A 24529-nucleotide genomic window follows, 5' to 3' on the forward strand; every position below is an offset into this window, starting at 1 on the left:
GAGCGAGCAGCAAGGGTGTAAGGAAGAAGAGCAGGCAAGGCAGAATGAACAGCAAGTGCAAAGGCCCTGAGGTCCCAGAGATATCCGGGCTATCTCTTCAAAGTTACTTTTACCTGGGCCGGCCCGGTGGTGCACTGCTACAGTGCGCCGCTTGGGAGCGCGGCGGTGCTCCCGCCGAGGGTTCGGATCCCACATACAGACCGGTTCCCGCTCACTGGCTGAGCGAGGTGTGGGCGCAGCACCGAGGGTTGCGATCCCGTTGCCGGTCCCGGTCCGGTACGGGCGCGACACTGAGGGTTGCGATCCATTGCCGGACACGAAAAAAGACAAAAAGGAAAAAAAAAAAAGTTACTTTTACCTGACATTAAGGTGAACAGCAGGGGTTAAGAAAACATCACCACCTCTGGCACAGTGGAAGGGTTGAGCTTCTCAGGTCAAGCCATTTTCTGTTTGACAGACTAGGCTGGTTTGCCTGGCCGAAATTGTACAAAATAAGAATATGGCTGTGGACCAGGGGCTAACTCATTATCATTCAGACCTGCTAGTTTCACAACTGGATGGAAGCACATATACTTTTACCTCAAATTCCAATTGTCATTTTGGTCATGGGACACTTTCAAAAGATCAACAACCTCTCAATAGAAGAGCTAAATAACACTAAGGGGGAAAGATAAAGGGTACATTAATGATATAAGGGGGGAAAAACTTCACTTTGTCTCTGCTAAATTCTTTTTGTTCTAACAAATAGACTCTAACAATACATTTTTTTTTCCTTTTTGTCTTTTTTTCGTGACTGGTAACGGGATTGCAACCCTCGGTGTCGCGCTCAACCAGTGAGCAGACCGGTCTCTATATGGGATCCGAACCCTCCGCAGGAGCGCCGCCACGCTCCCAAGTGCCGCACTCTACCGAGTGCGCCACCGGGCCTGCCCTCTAACAATATTTTTAATATTTGTAGTCCATTATAAAGATTTTGGCTTTTACGCTTAGTGAAATGGAAACTCATTAGTATTTAAAAAACATTTTTTGGGTCGGCCCATGGCTCACTTGGGAGAGTGTGGTGCTGACAACACCAAGTCAAGGGTTAAGATCCCCTTACCGGTCATCTTTAAAAAAAAATTTTTTTTTTATTGTGGTAAAATATTCATAACATAAAATTTACCGTTTTAACCATTTTTAGGTGTAAAGTTAAGTGGAATTAAGTACACTCACACTGTTGTGCAACCATCACAACTATCCATCTCCAAGACTTTTTCATTCCATACCAAAAATCCGTACCCATTAAACAACTCCTCATTCTCCCTTTCCCCAGACCCTGGACACTCATCTACTTTCTATGAATTTGACTATTCTGGGTAACTCCTATGAGTGGAATCACAAGATATTTGTCCTTTCATGTCTGTCTTATTTTACTTAGCATAATGTCCTCAAGGTTCATCTGTGTTGCAGCATGTGTCAGAATTTCATTTTTTTTAAAAGGCTGAGTAATATTCCATTGTATAGATATACCACATTTCGCTTATCCATTCATCCGTTGATGGATCTTTGGGTTGTTCCACCTTTTGGCTATTGTGAATAATGCTGCTATGAACATGAGTGTACAAATATTGGTCCAAGTCACTGTTTTCAGTTCTTTTGTGTATATGCTCAAAAGCAAAATTGCTGGATCAACTTATAATTCCATGTTTAATTTTTTGAGGAGCCACCATACTGTTTCTCTTGGAGGTGGCACCATCTTACATTCCTATTAACAGTGCACAAGGGTTCCAATTTTTTCACATCCTCACCAACACATTTTTTTTTAATATGGTAGTCATCCAAATGGGTAGTAAGTGGTACCTCATTGTGGTTTTGATTTGCATTTCCTTAATGATTAGTAATGTTGAGCATCTTTTTCATGTGCCTTACTTATTATTAAAGGATCATTCTCCCTGCTTTGTTGAATATTCTCAACTGTGAAGTGAGATGGAGGGCAGAGGAAAAACACAGAAGAAGGAAGACCATTTATGAGGCTATTGCAGTAGTCTAGGCAAATGATGACGGTGGCTTGGAACAAGATGGTAGCGGTGGAAGTAGTAAGAATTCCTGGGATTCTGGATATATTATGAGGCTGGAGCTGATAGGATTGAAAGAGGGATGTGAAAGAAAGAAGAGTCTAGAATGATTCCTATGTTAATGACCATGTAAATGGCCATTTACTGAGACGAAGAATGCTAGGGCAAGAGTATGCTGGGAGAGTAAGACATAGAGAGTCCAATTTTGGACAAGTTAGGTTTGGATGCCTATTGAACTTCCAACTAGAGATGCTGATAATACATGTTGACAATAGATACAAAGTATGGAGATCAAGCGTGTTTCAGTTAACTTTTGCTGCATAATAAACTGCCCCAAAACTTAGAGGTTTAAAACAGCAGTGATTTATTATTTCTTACTATTCTGTGGGTTGACTGGACTTGGCTGGGCAGTTTTGCTCTATGTGGCATTAGTTGGGGTCACTTATTTGGCTGCATTCAGCTGGTGGCTGGGCTAAATAGGAAGGTCCAAGAAGGCTTCACTCACATGTCTGGCACCTCCGTGCTTCATGTAGCCTCTCCATTAGTGGTTAGCTTGGGCTTCCTTGCAGCATGGAGGTTACTGTGAGTCAGACTTCTTACCCAGTGGCTGGCTTTTCCAAAGACACAAGAGCAGAAGCTGTCAGTCCTCTTAAAGCCTAGGTCTGAATTGACACAGCATCTCTTCTGCCATGTCCTATTTGTTAAAACAAGTCACAAGGCCAGTGCATATGTGAGGGAGGGAAAAGAGACCACCTTTTGATGAGAACAGTGGCATACACCTAAAGGGATAGCAGGAATTCATAGCAGCCACCTTTGAAGACTAGCCACCACAGTGGGAGATATTGGGGCTGAGGATATACATTTGAAAGTAATCAAAAGATAGTTGGTACTTAAAGGCATGCTACTGGCTAAGATTACTCAGGAAATGACTGTAGCTAGAAAAGATATGAAAAGGCTGATCCCTAGGGTATTCCAACATTCTATACTTGGAAGGAGGAGAAGCCAGCAAATGAGAAGGAACAACCAAAAAGGTACAAGGAAAACCAGGAGAGTGTGGTGTAGCTGAAGTCAACTGAGACAGTGTCTCAAGAAAGGAGTGATTGGTTGTGTAAAATGCTACTGAGACGGAGGGAGGGAACATTCCTAGTGCTACAAAGTGGAGTGGGGGGGGGGAACGGAGAGGGGGAGGGAGGTTGGGAGATAATTGGGTGGGGGACAAGGAGTACTAAAGTAATTTCTGGTAGTGGGTATGCACCCAGTATGAATCTGGCTCTCACATCATGAGCATGAGGGGTAACAATTAGCTTTGTATCTCATGAATATTCAAAAGAAAGAAAAAAATGCTACTGAGAGTTTAAGTGACGCAGAGATGAAAACTGAAAATTGGATTTGGCCAAGTAGAGGTGACTGATGGTTTCACAGGAGTCATTTCAGAGAATATGTGGAGACATAAGCTTGACTGGTATGGGCTCCGGAGACAGTGGGAGGGGGGAATCGGAGACAGCTGACATGGACAACTATTTTGGGGAGTTTGTTATACAGGGAAGTAGAGAAATGGCGAAGTAATGGAATGGGATGTAGGTCAAGGGAAGACAAATGTAGACAGCCTTCAAAAGGAGCATGAACCATTTGTCCGTTACAATAAGAAAGGCAGAGTATATGGTCACAAATGCAGGAAGAGTGGTTTGATGTGGCAGTGGGAGGTGCTGTACAATCAGGAGACAGTCTGGTGGTGAAGGGCAAGTTAGTCCAGGCTTGAAAAGGACCTAAGATCATTGGAAGGTGGACATGCATTTTTAAGAAGTGAATTTTGAAATGAAGTTAAAACAATATTCAGGAATGGCAGTGGTGAGTGAGCCAGAAACTAGCTGAATCTACAGCCAGGATGGGAACTCATGAGCTGCCTCCTCCTGAGGGGTACAAAAGACCTGTTGAACTCAAGAGGAAGCCAAGTATCAGTAAGAGTGGACAAAGGGGGCCCTGGGAAAAAGCTGGAAATGCACAGATATATTTTGGTGATTAAACCAAAGGAATTCCAGGGATCACAGTAGGGAAATCATCAGGAAAGGACGTGTCACGGAAGGGTTATGGTCAGCAGGTGCAGGGGAGGAGACTGAACTACAGGGAGGGAGTGCACAGACGACTGACTTTGGTGACAATTAAGAATGGCATAAGGTAGGTAGGTAGTTGAGGCAGCACTGTGTGGTCATGAGGAGAGACTGGAGTTTTGGATTTCTGCTTTTTCACTGCCTAGCTATGTGGCTAAGAGGTTAGTTAGCAAGTTAGTAAATATTGTGTTAGGGTATTTATGTGGCAAGTGACCAAAAACCTACTTTAATCCAGCTTAATCAATAATGAGAATTTACTACTTTCCATAACTGGAAATTCCAGAGGATGGGGAGGTATAGGGATCATTTGACTCAACAGCAGCCCCGTTATATCATCAAGGACTCAGTTTATTTACATTTCTCTGCTGTACCTTTTACGGTGGTGGCTTCACCCTAAGACTGGCATCAACTCATGGTCACAGGATAGCTATCAGCAACTCTGGGGACTACATATATGTTTACTTTTACACGTCTAAAGGAGAGAGTCCCTTTTGGTAGTGTTCTCAGAAAGGAGAGAATGCATCTTTTCCATAAGCTCAGCAAACCTGTCCTGGAATCTCATTTGAGTAACACATCCAATCCTGAACCAACTCCTGTGGTCTGGGAAATACCATGTGCTAACTGGCTTGGGCATGAATTATCTGAACCAATCAATGTGGCAAAAGGGACCTACCTTGATTAGTTTGGAGTGTGTAAGGCCTACTCTTGTTCCTGGGGCAGAGTCTGCTTCCCCTAAAGGACACTGGCTGTTGGGGAATAAACATATGAGTATTGTTAGGAAGGGGGAAAGAAGAATGAATGCTGAGTAGATTCCTAAAAATATCCACCTCACCACCTCATTGAGCTGTTGTGAAGATTAAATTAATACTGTGTGAGGATGCCTTGCTTTTCCTTCCTAAAAGGTTCTTGGAGGTAGAAATATAGAAGAAAGGTTGGTAGGGGAGGGAGGTGAGCAAAGAGAAATCGAGGGGAAAGGTCCAAAACCTAAATGGAAGACATAGCAGAGGAAAGTGAGGCTGGGACGAGAGGTGGATGTAAACAGAACACACCTATTTCTGAGTGCTCAATAAAAATTAAGAGTAATATTCCTTTGGTGCCTCACAAGTTCCCCTTTCCCACAAGCTGATGAGAGTGGAGTTGGTTCATGTCTGTACCTGTCTGTGCCCAAAAATGTTGGATGGTTCCCAGCTTTGTACCAAACTAAAGATATTTGCCTCACTCACTCTGGAATTCAAGACCCTCTGGAATATGAATCCAGCCTACCATTGGCCGCATTTCTTATTATCTGCCTATACGAATCCATCTGTACTCCAGTCAAATCAGACTTTTGGTAGCTTCACAATAGACCCTACACCTGCTCTCCTCCCTGCCTCTCTGCATGCGTTTCTTTGGTTTGAATATTGCTCTCCTATCTTTCCTGGCTGAAATCCTCTCATCTTGAAAGCCAAGTTCAAATGCTTGTTCTCTGATGTAGTCTTCACTGGCCCTTTCAGGCTCCAGTCCTCATTCTCTCCTCACCAGTTCACACTCATTATCAGTTGAGTGTGCTTATCTCACCAGCTTTAGACTGTCGGATTCTTGAGGACAGTGACTACATTTTCCTCCTCATCATCATAGTCCATGTTCGTTCTTTATTTGCTCATTTAAAAAGATTTATGGGCCTCACCATACATGCAGAGGTGAGTAAGAAAAGCACTCAGGGGCCGGCCCCGTGGCGCACTCCGGAGAGTGCGGTGCTGGGAGTGCAGCAGCGCTCCCGCCACGGTTCGGATCCTAGATAGGGATGGCTGGTGCGCTCACTGGCTGAGCGAGGTGTGGGCGACACCAAGCCAAGGGTTACACTCCCCTTACCGGTCAAAAAAAAAAAAGAAAAGCACTCAGTAAGTACTGGTTGAGTTTAATGCTGTTGAGATGGAACTTGTGCTAGCCAACAGGACATTCTCTCTGTTCATCTTCTCTTCTAAGTGTAACCATATTTGCCAAATCTCTTGCGTCAGTGGGCCAGATACTCATATAAAGGTTGAGTTTCTACTGCCAAAGCGAAGCAAAGAAATGAGATAACTTAATGAGACAGCATGTAGATTACTCAGGAAAAAAACATCCCTTTGAAACTGAGTAATTCCAGTTTTTATTCCAGGTTCATACAAAGCACTGTCATCTGTATTATTTAGAGGGGCTTTCAAAATGTTTTTGCCCTGACTCACAGTAAAAAAATACATTTTACATCACAACCCAGGTCATAAATATTCTTTCATTCATTCCTCAACAAGTAGCTATTGGACAACTACTATATGACAAATGCTATTCTAAGTGGAATACAGAATACAAGTAGAATACAAAGTAAAAGAGAAAGAAGGGAAAGGAGGAAGGAAAAGAAAGAAAGAAGTCTTGCCCTCGAGGACTTTACATACTAGTGGGACAATAAACAAAAGTAGTAAAATACACACACACACACAGAAGATTAATGAAGCAAAGCCACCTATTACCACATGCAGTGTACTCTGTTTTCTGTTTTACTTTTCTAAAAAAATGCTGGTCATACCCCACTAAAACATTAAGTTGGCTTCTCAATTCAGTAATGGGTTGAGAACTGCACTTTGAAAAATACTGATCTAGACAATTTATGAGACAGGCAGGGTCTGTGCTGTTCCCATCTTACAGATGGAGTGACACACAATGAGACGTTAAGTGCGTTTCCCAAATTCACCCACAGTCCGAGGGAAGTAGTGCTGAAAGTTCACCTTGGGGCTTCTGACCGAGTCCACTGCTGCCCTTTCCATCATCCCCTGTAGTCCACGCACCTGGCTCAGTTCCCACTTCTCTTTGATTATGAAATCTTGACCTTTGCCTGGAGTAGCTCTTCCCTCCCTTGCCAGGTGAAAATCACGTTAATACTTCTAGGCCTATCTAGACTGCAGTGTGCTCCAGGATGCCTCTCACATGCCACTTACTGCATCTGGCTTGCTTTATAACTACTGGTGTACCAGAATAGGATCCTCTTCACTGTGATCTCCTTAAAAGCAGGTCTCACTCATCTTTTGTGTCCCCCAAAACAGTGCTTTGTAGAGTAGGTATTAATACATATGGAATTGAACTGAATTTTTAAGTGATTCAAACCAGAGGGGTGGAGGGAAGTGCTTACTAGCCTGACTACAAGACTTAGGTAACATCTATTTAAAAGACTGAGACTAGAAAGGATACCACTGGTAAAAAGATCTCTTTACCTGGGTTACAAAAGTCAAACATTAGGTAGAGGCTTCAATAGTAAAAACTATGCAATGTTTTATCTCCTCAGTATCAGTAGAAAGATTTAGAACCATGTCAGTATATCACAAATCACACAGAACAGAAACTTAGCGAAATTAATTCAAGAAAATGAGGGCTATTATAAGGAGGCCCATAGAATAGCTGGATGGAACTGAAGAAGGACAGGAACCAGTGGCCCTCGGGGGAGCTCCTCAGCAGCTGGGGTAAGGGCACCATTGCTGTAATGGTGACCATTACCATGGGGACAGCTGCTGACTCACCCAAATGAAGGAAATCAGTTGAAATTCTCAAGAGCAAGAAGCTAAATGACACAGCCAATTCTAGAATTGTCTACTCTTGCTTCACTTAATTTGGGTAGGATGGAGGTATGTGATTAGTGAAGATATCTAGGGAAGGGCTGGCCAGTTAGCTCAGTTGGTTAGAGCATGGTGTTTTAACACCAAGGTCAAGGGTTTGGATCCCCATACCAGGAAGTTGCTAAAAAAAAAATAAAGAAAATATCTACGGAAAAAGGGAGAGAAGAAACTCTTTGAAAAGGGACTAGAACTTTAACTAAATATTGAACCCAACTGGAATTTTAAATTTAAATTTTGTCCTACCACCACAGAATATGGGGACTCAAGGCCAAGATGAGGTCAGTTATAAAAAGTTATACAAAATACTAAATCTGTGATATAGTATAAATATAATTTCAACCCTATTAAAAGTAAAAAAAAAAAAAAAAAAGTACATTTTAGCTAAATGACCTCTACATTTCATGGATCTACAAATCCATGAACATATAAACATATCATGAAAATTCTGTATAACAAGTATGTTATACAATTCTCTAACCCATGGTTTCCAGACTCTATTCTGAGTCAGATTCTAATTCTGTAGGACTAGGGTAGGGTGGTGGGGACTGCATATTTAAATAAGCATGCAAGATTCTGTTAAAGTTGGGTCATGTTGAGAAAGTTGCTTAACCTAACTCATTCCTACTTAAAAGTAATTAAAAGGGGGCTCAACTGACAAATTTTTAAATAGAACAAAAATGGACAATAAAATTACATGGGCACATCATTTATATAGCAGTAACACTAAATAAGAGCATGTACAAATTTAAAAAATATAAAAGTTCACCAAAATTCTGAAAGTCACAGTTTGTATAGCACTGAATAATACAGCTTTGGCATGTGATATTACAAAGTCACTTTCATCATGAATTCTTCTTCATTCTGGGTCAAGGCGAGGTAAAACAGGAAGAATAAGATTCCCAAATGCAGAGTCTTGAGTTATGAAGTATCCAGATGAATGTGCATGAGCATGCTGGGAAAGATATAAAAAAAAAAAAAAAAGGCAAGCCATTAAGAGTCACAATTTTTCAATGAAAGAATTAAAATTACTTATCCTTTCTGAATGTTCGAGACTAAATTTATTTAAAAATCAGCTCTTACACTGCTAATTTTAAGTACACAGGAGATGGACAATAATACAGAATTTTATTTACAAGCTGCAACATGAACTCATTTATCATCCCCTGTGATTCTCTTCAGTCAATAAATAAGTCAAAGACATGAACTGCTTTGTTCCTTGGAGTAAGGAAAACTAGGATCAAAGGTCCCAAAGTACTCTGCTCTTGGTCAACAAAGCAGGAGCTTGAGGAAGAAGGGTAATAGTTGGAAGAAAAGGGGGAAAAATGCAGTGATTACTGGTGACTAAAATATCAACATTGGTAGAGAATTTTGAATATAAATAGCAGAAAACCACCAGTGACTTCCTCTATCATTAAGAAGAGGAGAACTGTTTTTAGGTCATCTAAAATGAGATGATCTTTTTATAATGTCCTTTTCAATTCTGGAATTCTAAGGTTTAAAAGCATAGGTGATTAAATTATGCCTACAAACAAAACAAAACAAAACAAAACCTATGTTGTGTCCAAGGTCTCGGGGAATCTTAACTTATCCAAGATGAATGTAATACTGAAATCACTTATTACTCTAAAAAATAATATATATTTTTTAAACTGATGGAGCATCACATTCCTAATCCTATGGTAATAATTAGCCTTTAAACATTTCCTGCACAATAAGTGTGTTGACCATTAAAAAAAATCCAAACAATAATAAACCAATAAGACCATCAAAGGATGTAATGACATGACAAATCTGAAAAAATATGTACTAATAAACTAGCCAGTTCAATTTGTAAGATCATCCTGTCCATCCAAATATCCTAAACTCTTGTGCACAAGCAATCCCTTGGTAGTATAGCACAGAATCAATCACGACCATGTCAACACCATAAAAGACATTTTCATTATTGCTGTATTGGTCCGTCAAATCCTTTGGGCATGATTGAACATCAGCAAACCACTGCAATTATGTGTGGAACATTTTTATCGATATTGCTCCACTGAAATACAAAATAACCACTGTGCTTGCTTCTAAGACCCACAAACTCTCCAATGAGACAGGAATGTCAGTTACACGTTGCTCACCTGCAAAGCTGCCTTCTGTTGGGCTGCAATATGCTGCTGCTCAGCATGATCCCGGAAGTCCTTATTAAGAGAGGGTCTCGAGAGTGCAATGCTAAAATGGGAATCTGAGTCACTTGGCTGCTTAAGGCAGAAACATCCTTACTTTTTTTGTTTTTGATGGTAGTAAATTATCTTATTTAAAATTATAGTTAACAAATAAAAATTGTATATATTTATACAATTTGTGATGTTTTGATTTTTACAAACATTGTAAAATGGTTAAATCAAGCTAATGAACATACCCCATATACTTATTTTTTGCTGTGAAAACATTTAAGATCTCCTCTCTTAGCAATTTGCAAGTATTCAATGCATCATTATTAACTACAGACAACATGTTGTACAATAAATCTCCTGAAGAGTTATCCTTACTTCTGAATCACATTTTTCATTATATATTCTTTACAGGGATGAAAAAGACCTTCCAAAATAAGTCTTTTTCCTTTTCCCACTATCTACATTAATTTATATGAAGAAAGCCTATTTACTGGGATTTCAAAAGATTTTTTTTTTAAATTTATAATTTATGTTCCTCTACTTTCTTCTTTTTTTTTTTTTTAAAAGATGACCGGTAAGGGGATCTTAACCCTTGACTTGGTGTTGTCAGCACCACGCTCAGCCAGTGAGCGAACCGGTTTTTTTTTTTAAAAGATGACCGGTAAGGGGATCTTAACCCTTGACTTGGTGTTGTCAGCACCACGCTCAGCCAGTGAGCGAACCGGTTTTTTTTTTTAAAAGATGACCGGTAAGGGGATCTTAACCCTTGACTTGGTGTTGTCAGCACCACGCTCAGCCAGTGAGCGAACCGGCCATCCCTATGTGGGATCCGAACCCGGGGCCTTGGTGTTATCAGCACCGCACTCTCCCGAGTGAGCCACGGGCCGGCCCGTTCCTCTACTTTCAAACAGATTTGAGGTACTACAGTCTATCATAATCCCTATTAACATTATTTTTAAAAACAGTTAAAAGAAATCACATAATATTCACCAACAGTAAAACGATATTTGTTTATATAATATTTAAATTAAAATTTTCATGGCCATGTTCCACATAGGTTGAACTACTATGAACAAATAAACTTAAGAGGTACTTATTCACCAGATTCTAGAGCAGATACTAGTTGCCTGTCTTTGTACTGAACACTAGGGGTATAAAAATATGCAAGACAAAGCTCACAGACAACAGCAATGATGATGGGATGTGATGCAGGCTATAACAGGGGAATTACTAAGGACACAATATAGCTGGAAGGATAATGATCATGGAAAATATTATAAAATATAGAACCTTATCTAACAGTAATAGATCTCCAAAGAGTGTTAAGCAGCAGGGAGTGACGTGATCAGAAGTACCATACTGTGGTTAAGAAAGACCACTACTATGGCAGACAGTGTTGGTCAGCTCCTCAACAACTGTTTATCTACCTTTGTCCTTGCTAATGGAACCCAAACTTGGTTCAATCATCAGTGATCCCATGCTTCAGGGCAGGCCAGGCTCATCCCCCAGAGGGTGAACCCTGCCTCGTATAAGACAATGCTATTTCCCTTGCTGGTTTCTGGTTTAGGCAAGAGAAAAGTCCACAATTCTGGGCAAGTGGACTTGATAGGTGGTCTGTCGGAAGGCTTCTGAGAATGCTTTCCTCACTCTTACCAAAGGAACATACCGTAGGAACCTTTCTGGCTTTTGCCTGCACAGGTGGTTTGGTTCAGGGGTGATACCTGGGCTACTGCAGTCATATTTCAACCTTGAGGGAGCTGCTGAAAGCAGAAAGGAAAGGTGGTGGAAGCTGGACCACTGATGACACTGTTCTGCTACTGAACTAAGCCACTTTGGGACTACCGATCTTCACACTCCTGGCTAACATATATCCTAATGTTTATGCCAATTTTGTTGGTTTTCTGTTACTTCCAGATTAAAGCAGCCTAACTGACACAAATGATGATTGTATTTGAGAAGAGTAAGACCACAGAAAATTTAGTGAGGTAGTAGTTTTAGTAATTGAGACAAGAAATTAGAGTGGCCAGGACCAGGAAAGCAGCAGCAGCAATGAAGAAAAATGGACAGATTTGAGACACATTTCAAAGAACATACACCACAAAATGCTGTTTAGGTCAACAACAGACCACACATAGGATGGTGGGCCCATAAGATTATAATGGCTCTACTATATAGCCTAAGTGTGTAGTAGGCTATACCATCTAGGTTTGTGTAAGTGCACTCTATGATATTTACATGATGAAACTGCCTAACAATGTTTGATGCATTTCTCAGAACATATCTCTGTCATTAATTGATGCATGACTGTATAATCACAAAAGAATGGTAAATGCTTGGAGATGAAAGTGAAAGGGAATGGTAAACAATTAATGTTCACATTTTTGACTTTGTTAACTAGTCAAACTAGTAGATGGTAGATGCCTCACCATTCGCTGAGACAGGAAACCCAAGGAGTTGGTTGGAGAAAGTGAAGGGAGGATGAGTTAAGTTCGGGACATACTAAGTTTGGAATGCCTATGGGATGTTGAAGTAGAAATGTCCAGGAGGCAGTTTGGTTCTTAGGAGAAAGAGCTGGACTAGAGCTGCAAGTGTATAAGTTATCAGCACATAAATAACAGGTTGTGGGAGTGGATGCAACTGTCTGGTTAAAAGATGTAGTAGGAAGACTGGGAAACCTGGTCTAGAAAAGAACAGGGAGGACTGTCGACATTCAGGGGATAGGTAGTAGAGAAATGTCTGCCAAAAAAAAGAAAAAAATCAAGATAGGAGTGAATAAGTGAGAAAGTAGAGGTGAGTATAAACAACTAAGAAAGTAAGCGAGAGAAAGAGTAAGAAAATAAGAAAGAGTAAAAGAGAAAGAAGAGTTAGGGTGGTAGCTGAATGGGATAATGCATCTGAGAGAAGATATTGAGTGTATCAGAGACTAAATACAATAAAGATCATTAAGCCACCTAAATTTTACCTACTTTGCAGAATGCTTAAAAAGTGGGACACTGGCAACAATTTCAGTAGCAAAAAACATAAAAGCCTTTTTTTTTTTTTAAAGAAGGCTGTAGGTAAAATTAAATATTTTAAATAGAATATTTAAAGCAATTAAGTAGTCTAATTTTAAAAGTCTAAATAGAAAATGAAGGAAACCAGAATGTCACCCCAAAATATGCCTCTTTAACATAAAAATTATTTTTGAGCTGAAGGCAATTAAGAAACAGCAAAAGGAGGAAAAGTTCTCTCTATCTTCCCTTCCCACTTTCTGCCTGAAGACAAGATATAAATTCTCCTTTACTGGAGACAACTAAAGGCTGTTAACAGAGGAATCTGCAAACAAACCTTACTCAGCTTTCTCCCATATATTTATCCTCCCACCTTTGGAAGCCTAAAAGTGGTTTCCTTTGTCCTATCATTTCCCTACATATTTATTGTTCATTGTTGAGGACAGCTGTGTAAATGGAGTTCTAGGCAACCATTTTAAATTACTTTTCACTGAGGTTTCTCCCGTGTGATGTGTGCTGCGCGCTGCATGCATTAATAAACTTGTTTGTTTTTCTCTTGTTAATCTATCTTTTGTTATAGGGGTCTGTCCCAACTAAGAACTAAGATGGGCGGAGGTAAAGTTTTGTGCCCCCACCCCAAACAAAACAGAGCATATAAACTGCAGTGAAAACAACCATTGCCAACCAATTTATTTGGTCCAAGAAATGTTTTATATCACTATATATAAAAATCACACAATTCTTTAAAATCTGTGTCTGTAACAAAAAATAAAGCTAAATAAAACAAAGTAAATATTTTTTTTTCAAAGTAAATATTTCCATCTGTTCTCTTGAAAAATATGATTAATAATAAATAGCTCCCCCAAACAGGAGTCAGTACCTAGCTCCAGGATGATTTGTTGAAGATTGGTTCTGCATAAGTAATTTTCTTTTCTCTTTGTCCAGTTCTGCCAAGATTGCAACTCTATTTTTGTTTTGAAAACCTAAAAAAGTGTGTGTGGGGGGGGAGATAGGGGAGAAGAGAAAGAGAAAGAGAAATAAGAAACATTTTAGACCTATTTTATAAACTTAGGTCATCTAGAACTCAAAAAGCAAAATTCCTATTCCCTAACTTGATGATGAACTCACTAGTAAGTACTTTCCTGAAATGGTTACTTTTCCCCTACTGCCTATTTCCTATCAACTTTAACAGCATAAAACATGGATACATATGCAAAGTATAATACTGACTCAGGACATTTAACACTTAGTTCCAAAGGATTTTAATCACCAAGGTAGAAGTTACAACATTTGTTTAAAAAAAAAACAAAACAAACAAAAAAAACATTTGAAGCCCCAGATGCTGCAGGAACCAATCTCTATCCTGCACAATCTTTGGGAGTGCAGATTTTCTTAGTCCTCAATTTTTTTTTTTTTAATAAAGATGAATGGTGAGGGGATCTTAACCTTTGACTTGGTGTTGTCAGCACTACGCTCACCCAGTGAACAAATCGCCCATCCCTATATGAGATCCAAACCCGTGGCCTTGGTGTTATCAGCACCACACTCTCCCGAGTGAGCCACAGGCCGGCCCCCTTAGTCCTCAATTTTAGGCCTCTTTTGAATGCCTCTTTCATGAGGGAAAAAGCACTACATATACTCAGATCAAAACAGTACTTTTTCTCAACTGCTTTCATTGAGAAATGGCACACAATCTTTCAAGGAACAAGTCAAAGAATTGCAACTGACCAATGTTAAATAAAAATTATAGGAGGCCATTGTTTTGAACTAAGTTTCTGTGCTAGGCTCCAAAAGACCAGACTAAAAATCAAAATGGAAAAAACGAAAACAAAAAAGAGGCTAGCTGGTTAGCTCAGTTGGGAAAGCTGATAACACCAAGGTCAGGGGTTTGTATCCCCATTACTAGCCAACCACAAAATAAAACAAAACATAAAATCAAAATGGAGTCACCCCTGCTAAGTTCCACCAAATCTAAACTGTAAGTTGTGGTCTGACTTTCTAAGAAATCAGGAGAGATAACAGCCAATTTTCCAAACAGGCCAGTTTAAATCTTAAATAGGCATGATAATGAAGTTCCCTCTGCTTACACAAAAAGGATAGCCTGAAGTAACCTGATGTTAAATAATCAGTTGTTTTTCTATTTTTCTGTGTCAGCCGTCCCAGCCTTACAAGGAAAGTAACTGCAATGACCGACCAATAGCTTTTTGTTCTTTATTTCTGCTTTCTTCAGCCTTTTCTGTCTATAAAACCAACCTCCTCTAATCGGCTCATTGAAACATTTTATTCTATTTTATGGAATGAAGTGTTGCCTGACTTTAGAATCACAATGAAGCCAATTAAGATCTTTAAATTTGTTGTAATTCTGTCCTTTGACATCAGAAAGCAATTCTGAGAAAGGAATGGAGCATAACTGACAGGATACAAAGAGTTATGTCCATTGTCAAATACTTAATACTGGGCTTGATTTTCAGCTTCAAACTTACATAAGATCTAGGACAAAGGTTGCAAAATCCTGGCCCAAGAACAGCATCTAGCTGTGTTTTAAAAATCTGAATTAAACACCAACATGTTAACACTGAGACTGTACACAAAATTCTCAGATTTCTAGCTTCTCTTGAAGCATATCTCAAGGTCTGGCAACAGGAATCTGTATGCCCCCAGGGCAACAATTATCTAAAACTAAGTAGTAGTTGTCCCTTTCAGCTGAGCACTCTTCAGCTTGTTACAATCCTTATCAGACTTGTCTATACTCACTGGGCTAGAAGAATGAATATGGGGGGCAGGAACACTGTTCAATCCAAGCAGACCTAAGCACTCCTAAGGGTACCCACATGAGGGATTCTAAGAATTTTATAAGATTATAAAGAGGAAGAATTCTTCCTGGGGAGAGGCTGAGGATGGTGCAGGATGTACGCACAAAAAGCTTTCATACTGAGATTGGGCAGAATGAGAAGCAGCTGAGACTTCCAGTGTTTTCAGCTAAACCTGTTTTTAAACTGGGCATCAGCATACTGGCTGTGGCCATAATTCTGGCCAAAATGTGTCTCTGTCACATTCATTTTAAGAATTTATCGTATCCCATTTTCCTTCTCTGCCCACTCATGCTATGTCATCAAATTCTAGTAAAAGAAGACTCCCTCTTTTTAGGGTAGATAATTCAAAATACATTCTTTTTTTTTTTTCCTTTTTGTCTTTTTTCGTTACCGGCAACAGGATCGCAACCCTCGGTGTCGCGTCTGCACCGTGCTCAACCAGTGAGCGGACCGGTCTCTATATGGGATCCGAACCCTCGGCGGGAATGCTGCCCTCTACCGAGTGCGCCACCGTGCCGGCCCCAAAATACATTCTGATACTTCTGAACAGATGGTTTAATGAGCCTTCCAGGTGATTCTTCACCTACTTTCATCCCAACTCTAATCCCCTTTTCCTGCCCAACCTCTTAGTTAAGTCTTCTGGGAGAAGAAGTTCTTTGGGGCCTTTACATGCCATATATCATTAGCTGCTCTACCCACCCTTACAGACAAACATGTCTCAGGAGAAGTCTTCTAGTTAAGGAAGGATTTAATACAGCTCTGAGAGGAAAAACCAAACTGTTTTCCCTACTCTCTACTCCCACTCAGCATAACACTTCTGATACCAGATGTGTGGGGATTTCTTCCCACACACCATGCAATTCTCCAGTGTCCACCAGCTGGGTGTCCTGTAATTCAATTCTGACACCATCTACCTGAAGATAGTGTCAGATCCCATAGGTTGATGGCTCAGTCCCACAAGACTGACCCCTACTTCAGATGCCAATGGCAAATAAGTAGGTTCTCACCTATACTTCTTACCAACCATCTATAATTGAGACTCCTGCTATCCCTTCCTTGGGTTTGATTAATTTGCTAGAGTGGCTCACAGAACTCAGGGAAACACTTTAATTACGTTTACTGATCTGTTAATAAAGTATATTACAAAGGATACAGATGAACAGCCAGATGACAAGATGGGTAGGGCAAGGCATGTGGGAAGGGGCGCAGAGCTTCCATGCCCTCTCTTGGCAGACCACTATCCTGGCACCTTCACGTGTTCAGCTGTCCAGAAGCTCACCTGAACTCTGTCCTTTGGGTTTTTATGGAGGCCTCATTACATAAGCATGACTGATTAAATCACTGTCCATCCGTGAGCAATTCAACCTCCAGCCCCTCTCCCCTCCCCAGAGGTTGGAGGGTGGGGCTGAAAGTTCCAACCCTTTTATCACATGGTTGGTTCCCCTGAAAACCAGGCCCCATCCTGAAGCTATCCAAGAGCCCACCAAGAGTCACCTCATTAGAACAAAAGATGCTCCTGTCACCTAGGAAATTACAAAGGACAAGAGCTCTGTGTCAGAAACTGGGGTCAAAGACTAAATGTCAGAACAAAATATTCTCCTACTTCTCCTATCGGTCAGGAAATTACAGGGGTTTTCGGAGCTCTATGTCAGAAACCCTGGTTAGAAACCAAATACGGGGCCGGCCTGTGGCTCACTCGGGAGAGTGCAGTGCTGATAACACCAAGGCCACGGGTTCGGATCCCATATAGGAGTGGCCGGTTTGCTCACTGGGTGAGCGTGGTGCTGACAACACCAAGTCAAGGGTTAAGACCCCCTTACCGGTCATCTTTCTAAAAAAAAAAAAAAGAAACCAAATACATATTTCTTATTATATCTCAATATCACAACAGCCAAATTCCAAGGACGTACTATTTGTACAATTAGTTATTTCTGAAAGAACAGTAAGAAGGTATTTTTCTATCTCAATTTTGGATTCAGAAAGAAGAAATGAGGCAGAACAGTAGGAAATACTAAAGTTTAAATCAATGTAGAATTCTTCCCAGGATGTCAGATCAGACTTATTAAAGCATTATAAGCATTAAAGCAGTATCAGACTTATAAACATTATAACTGTTTATGAAAACAGTTATTATTTGCTTAGGATAGTTTGTTTAAAGTCTCCAAAGGCAGGCAAATTAATTCATGTTAAATGAAAAGGTTAAAGTAGTCCTCAAAGTCTCCTTCCAGCTCCAACACATGAAGATTCTATAATTTCCCCCAAATGTCTGCCCCTTTGAAAATTCTTGGCTATCTTAATATTTGTGATATTTATGCCAGTGAATACCAATGCTATGGTAAAAGGTGCCATATATAATAATAATTGAAACTATGTCAAAATATTGTTAAGGAAACATCATTAGCAAAGCAATATAGAATTACTAGCCCACTGGGCTGGCCTGGGGCTCACTTGGGAGAGTGTGGTGCTGATAACACCAAGGCCACGGGTTCAGCTCCCTATATAGGGATGGCCAGTTAGCTCACTTGGGAGAGCGTGGTGCTGACAACACCAAGTCAAGGGCTAGATCCCCTTACCAGTCATCTTTAAAAAAAAAAAAAAAAAAAAAAAAAAAATTACTAGCCCACTGACTTAGAAAGTCAGAAATAACAACTATCTGGCAGAGATAGAGAAATGAGGGGAGAAATAAAGTGTACCCTAACCTCAAGCCCTCTGCCATTTGGCATGCAACTGCATATTTCAATATTAATATCTTTCTTCAAACCAAAATGGAGTTAAGAGATTCTCAGATTCCCAGATTTAAACACAAGGCTGGTCAGATAACTATTTTGAGGAGGAGAAATCTGGTATCTTTCTGGTATTTTGGAATACCACAGTGACTCTCATTTAATGGCTGTGTGTCTCCCCAGAAACAGCCACAGAGAGATCATTATTCTACAGACTTCAATAATGTTTGAATTCCAGGCTACAGTAGTGAAAGAAAGTGAACCGAGATGCCGGGTACTGTTCAAGCTTTATTAAAGAAAGAGAATTTGCTGGGCTGTGCTCAAAGTAGCAAGCAGCCCGGGGCTTCCCTGAAAATGGGGGACAGCACCAGGTGTGGGGGTGGTAGAGCTTATATTGGTATGTTGGCGCCAAGAGCTGGGTGATACCATCAAGGAGGGTCATTATGCTAATGTGGATCGGGGTGGAGAACTGTGTCCTTGCGGAAGCAAAAGGGGTTTCTGTTTAAGTCAGGAGGCTTCTCGTAAAGGGAAGGGGGAGGGGAGGGGTGGAGGTGGGCGGCACCATTTTGTACTTGGGCTTGTCTCAAGTGGCACTGGTTATGTTGCAGATCTATTAAGTATTATTTTCATTGTTTTTCCCCTTGAATTTCTAGATGTCTTAATACTTGAGACATCCTTTAGGAAATTATTTCATGTTTGCATTATTATTTTAAAATAATTCTTTCTCTTTAAATAGTGATCAGAACTAAATTTTAAATGTATAGATATTTGTCATATATAACTAAACAAGTAGAATTGGGTGACAACTCAAAAAACCTCATCCATTAGAAACTTAAATTGAATGTACTTTTGCACTTTGTACCAAATACTTGTTCAGTGTATTAGTCAGGGTTCTCCAAGAGATACAGAACCAATAGGATATGTATATAGACATAGGAGAGGGGATTTATTAGGGGAATTGGCTCATGTGATTATGACAGCTGAGAAGTCCCACAATAGGTCATCTGCAAGCTGGAGACCCTGGGATGCTGGCAGCGTGACTCAGTCCAGAACTAAAAGCCTCAGAAGGAAGGAAGCTGATGGCAATTCCTGGAATCCAAAGGCTGGGGAGCCTCAAGTTCTGATGTCCAAGGATGGGGAGAAGAGTGTATCCCAGCTCCAGTGGATAGAGAAATACATTTGCCTTTCCCTCCGTTTTTGTTCTCTCTGGCCCTCAGCTGATTGGATGGTGCCTGCCCATATTGATGGGGGATCTTTCCTACCTCAGGCTCACAAGCTAATCGCCTCTGGAAACACCATCACAGACACACCCAAAAACAATGCTTTACCAGGTTTCTAGATACTCTTTAATCTAGTCAAATTGATACCTAAAATTAACTATCACAGTCAGCCATGTAAATTCTGATTGGGTAGTCTAACTAGAGGTTAAACCAGAGGTTCCCAAACTTTAACAGTTCACAGGGGACCCTGAGTATCTAAATTTTTGCAGGAAACCCCCAAGCCAGCAGAAACACGTAACAGTTTTGTTTAGTAAGTAGTTAGGTACAAACAACCTAATAAGTATGTCCTAATATTTTGTAGTTGTTTTAAAAATAGTACACATAAACTGAAAGAAAAAAATATTTAATTTCATTTTCCACCATCCTCATTCCTTGTTCAACACTAATTTCTTGTTTGTTATCAAAGCAACTGCCAAAAACCCAACTTCCCAAAGATACGACTTCATTAAAAGGAATGTAATGCACTATTGAAACTGTAAATTACCTCATGCTACTTCGTGTGGTGTCCAACAAATAACAAGTTTTCAAAGGAAACACAGCAATACTTAATATTTGTTGGACTAATCTGTAAGAGATTATTTAATTGTTGGAAGATATTTTATTGTTCCCTTTATTTGTATTATTTCCCTTATTTGTATTGATATTTATTGTTCTCTAATTTGTAAACCACTTTGGGAGACTGCCCTAATAAAATAGGAGAGAAATTGTCATTCAGTTGCTTTGGTAGTAGTTGAAGAAAAGGTTTAAAGCTGTGGTGTACAAACTATGCACCATGGCACCCTAGGACACCACAGAGAAATCCCAGAGGCCTCATTTTGGTCTAAGGAGCTAAAGTTTTAGTGATAATAGTAATGCCATATCTTAGGGCAGGAAAAAAAAAATCAAGATGGGCTTGGAATATCTTGTCAGAAAGCAAGACTTTTTTAAGGCCCAAGGTAGTGCTAAAAGGACAAAGGAGGCAGACAAATTAGCCAGCCAGGCTGTCACAATTTGAATATTAAGGAGAGAATAATAATTATAGCTAAATGGTATAAATTGAGCCTGTGGTAAGCCACGAATTCATAATGAGATGCGAAAGGGAAAGTTAAAGTACAAAATAAGGGTGAAAATAATAGGGTATTTAATGTCTTATTATGGTAATAATTAGGTTGGTGTTAACATTTAGGTGTTTTGTTTCTCCCGTTAAGTATATGTCTGTTTATAAAGTATAGCTGTGTACTTTTTTGTTTCTGTACAAGGGAGGGGTAGATACAGGGAATTGTGACTAAGATAAATAGTCCTAGAAAAAACAAGTCATGTACCAAGAACAGGAAAGTTGGATCAGCATAGGTCCTCATACACACACATCATTTAAAAAAGAGATCCATGGGCCGGCCCGTGGCTCACTCGGGAGAGTGCGGTGCTGATAACACCAAGGCCACGGGTTCGGATCCTATATAGGGATGGCCGGTTCGCTCACTTGGGAGAGCGTGGTGCTGACAACACCAAGTCAAGGGTTAAGATCCCCTTACCGGTCATCTTTTTAAAAAAAAAAAAAAAAAAAAGAGATCCAGTGGTTGATGAGCACCCACGGTCACACACAATGACCAAGTAGAAACTGTGAGTTCTAATTGTGTGAGTTAGCCAAATACCCTAAAGAGAGCTAACTGTACAGATCTGATTTCTGATCTCTTGGGAGAGGAAACAATTCTTGGCAATAATGCTACCAGAAAAGGGCAATTCTTAATGACAACAGAACACTGGGTTATGAAACACCGATCAACCCAAAAATAAAGAGTATTTTGATTCAGGCAATAACTGCAGGTTGCAAGAAAGAAGGTGGCTATGAGAAAGGCATGAGCTTTCAAAAAAAAATCTCACTGGGCCGGCCCCGTGGCGCACTCGGGAGAGTGCGGCGCTGGGGGCGTAGCGACGCTCCTGCTGCGGGTTCGGATCCTATATAGGAATGGCTGGTGCGCTCACTGACTGAGCGTGATGCGGGTGACACCACACCAAGGGTTGTGATCCCCTTACTGGTCACGAAAAAGACAAAAAAGACAAAAAAATAAAATAAAAAAAAAATCTCACTAACTTAGCAGGTAAGTTTAATTACAGAAGGGACCCAATGCACACCAACACAGCTTTAGGTCACATACCAACGGAGCTTTCGGTTAAGCTTTAGGCATAACCAAATCTTACACTTTAAGTAAGAATCAAATCCATCAACAACCCTCAACTCTGGCTAATATGAAATCTTATTTGTTTGTGGTAGTGGTAAGACTACCAAAACCCTAAGAAGATACAGAAAAATTACTATAATTCTGGGAAAAAATCTGGGAAGATTATTATAACCCCAGGAAAATATTAAAAAAAAAAAAAATACAGAATGCCTAAATTAAACCTACAGATTAATATTTTAAAATAGGTTTTAATTTTAAGTAAGAAAGTTTTTAGTAGTAAGTTTTGTAAACACTATACAAAATGTTTGAAGTATTAAAGAAACCACATTAATTATAACTGTAATTTATTTATTTTTTTAGAAGATGACCGGTAATGGGATCTTTAACCCTTGACATGGTGTTATCAGCACCACACTCTCCCAAGTGAGCCACAGGCCAGCCCTGAAATTTAAATTGTTATTAAAGAGAATGCTATGGGTTGAATGTGTCCCCCAAAAGCTCATGTGTTGGAAACTTGATCCCCATTATAACAGTGTTAAGAGGGTGAAATATCTGATCATGGTATTTGAAAGGTGGGGCCTATAAGAGGTGATTGGATTGTGAGGACTATGCCTTTGTGACAGGATTAATCCATTCATGGAGTAATGGTTAATGGTTTAATGGATTACTGTGGGCGTAGCTGGTGGCTTTATAAGGAGAGCACATGAAAGCACTCTTGTCATTCTCGCCACGTGATACCCTGCATTGCCATGGGACTCTGTGGAGAGTTCCCATTAAGAAGAAGGCCCTCGGGACTGGCCTGTGGCTCACTCAGGAGAGTGCGGTGCTGATAACACCAAGGCCCCGGGTTCGGATCCCATATAGGGATGGCCGGTTTGCTCACTATGTGAGCGTGGTGCTGACAACACCAAGTCAAGGGTTAAGATCCCCTTACCGGTCATCTTTTTTAAAAAAAAAAAGAAGAAGGCCCTCACCAGAGGCACCCCTGGACACTGGACTTCTCAGCCTCTAAAACTGTAAGAAATAAATTTCATTTCTTTATAAATTACCCAGTTTCTCACATATTCTGTTAAAAGCAACAGAAAATGGACTAATACAGAGAATAACTAAATAAATAATAATAAAGAGATCCCGTGGTTGACGAGCACCCATGATCACATTGTGATTTTAATTAATTTCTAAATGTTTAAAATTTTTTATTTTATAACGTTAGTGTATTAGATGAGTAGGTATAGTAGACTGAGTATTAAATAATGGGCAGTGATGAGTATTTTTCTCAATGCCCAAAATCTCCTCAGATATTAAAGAACTGAATAAAGTATGAAATGGAATGGACTGCTTGGGGATTGGCAAATAAACCCAAGTGACTCCAACACAAATTATGTGAAAGGACAGTGAAAGACGAAACTGAGAAGGTAAGAATGACCCAGATACTTGTTGAACTTAAGTTCTATCAAAATAAGCAATTGGGAGCTACTAACAGTATTTAGAAAAGGATGAGGCACAGATCATTCTCTGAATTGTTTAGAACACCCTCTGGTGTAACAGAGAATGGATTACAAGGTAGAAGAGACCTTCAGCAGGAAAATCAGTTAGTCAGAGATCAGAGATGGGCAATGGAATACAGACTAACTAAATAAATAATGCAGATGAAATAAAATGACATGAGAAAGACTAGAGGGAAAAACAACAAAGATGACTCAAAGTTACGGCTTGAGTCACTGGTAGGTGATTGCAGGGCTGTTGTTAGGCTTTTAAATACCCCCGGTGCCTTCGCTTGTGCCCACACCACATCCCAACCAACATTTTACAATGAGCATCATATCCCATATTAAAATGTTTATTCATAGGGTTCAGATCCCTGTGCAGGCCAGCTGCCAAAAAATAAATAAATAAAAATAAACTGTTTATTCTTACAAAATTATTGAAAGGGTTTTCTCTTTGCTTTTGAAATTATGACTATAAGCAACTTAATTTACAATTAGCTGTACTTATTTGTAATCATACAGAATACTCTGAAACTCTTACAAACTGAAAAAATATTGAAATCATACACGTTCAGTTTTTTTTTTTTTTTTAAAGATTACCGGTAAAGGGATCTTAACCCTTGACTTGGTGTTGTCAGCACCACACTGACTCAGTGAGCAACCGGCCATCCCTATATGGGATCCGAACCTGTGGCCTTGGTGTTATCAGTACCACACTCTCCTGAGTGAGCCATGGGCCGGCCCCATGATGTTCAAATTTAATGAAAATTTAAAGATCATTAAATTGAACATTTTGTGTAGGACACAATGTTTCATTTTTGAGGCAGTAATTTATTTCAAAATTTCAATTGTACTTATTTATTTATTTATTATCGAAACATAGTTGATTGTACATGTCTGTGGGGTACAGCGTTGAATATCAAAACCTGTGTGCAATATTATGATGCTCAAATCAGAATAATTAGTATATTTAACATTAAACAATGTAATCAATTTTCATGGCCCTTTACCAATTCCTCTCTTACCACCTCCCCCCACCCCACTCTTTCCCACATTTGGTAACCTCAGTTCTCTTCTCTCCTTTTGAAAGTTCAACATATTATTGTGATTGGTTTTTTTTTTTTTAATTTATT

The 24529-nt window shown here is 39.8% G+C and overlaps 1 protein-coding gene across 1 annotated transcript in view; it reads right to left on the minus strand.

Annotated features, from left to right (window-relative positions):
• Window positions 1-8475: 8475 nt before the first annotated feature.
• The window catches only part of INIP (INTS3 and NABP interacting protein), a 34282-nt gene continuing 18228 nt past the window's right edge, over window positions 8476-24529 (minus strand). Inside the window, exons 3-5 of the mRNA XM_008576360.1 lie at window positions 13815-13917; window positions 9909-9999; window positions 8476-8737 (exon numbers count right to left, since the gene is read on the minus strand). Of these exons, the coding sequence (XP_008574582.1) occupies window positions 8642-8737; window positions 9909-9999; window positions 13815-13917 (290 nt within the window). The 3' untranslated portion in view covers window positions 8476-8641. The remainder of the gene's footprint in view (window positions 8738-9908; window positions 10000-13814; window positions 13918-24529) is intronic.

The sequence above is a fragment of the Galeopterus variegatus genome, unplaced genomic scaffold (genome assembly GCF_000696425.1).
Source record: "Galeopterus variegatus unplaced genomic scaffold, G_variegatus-3.0.2 Scaffold1338, whole genome shotgun sequence".
Lineage (NCBI taxonomy): Eukaryota > Metazoa > Chordata > Mammalia > Dermoptera > Cynocephalidae > Galeopterus > Galeopterus variegatus.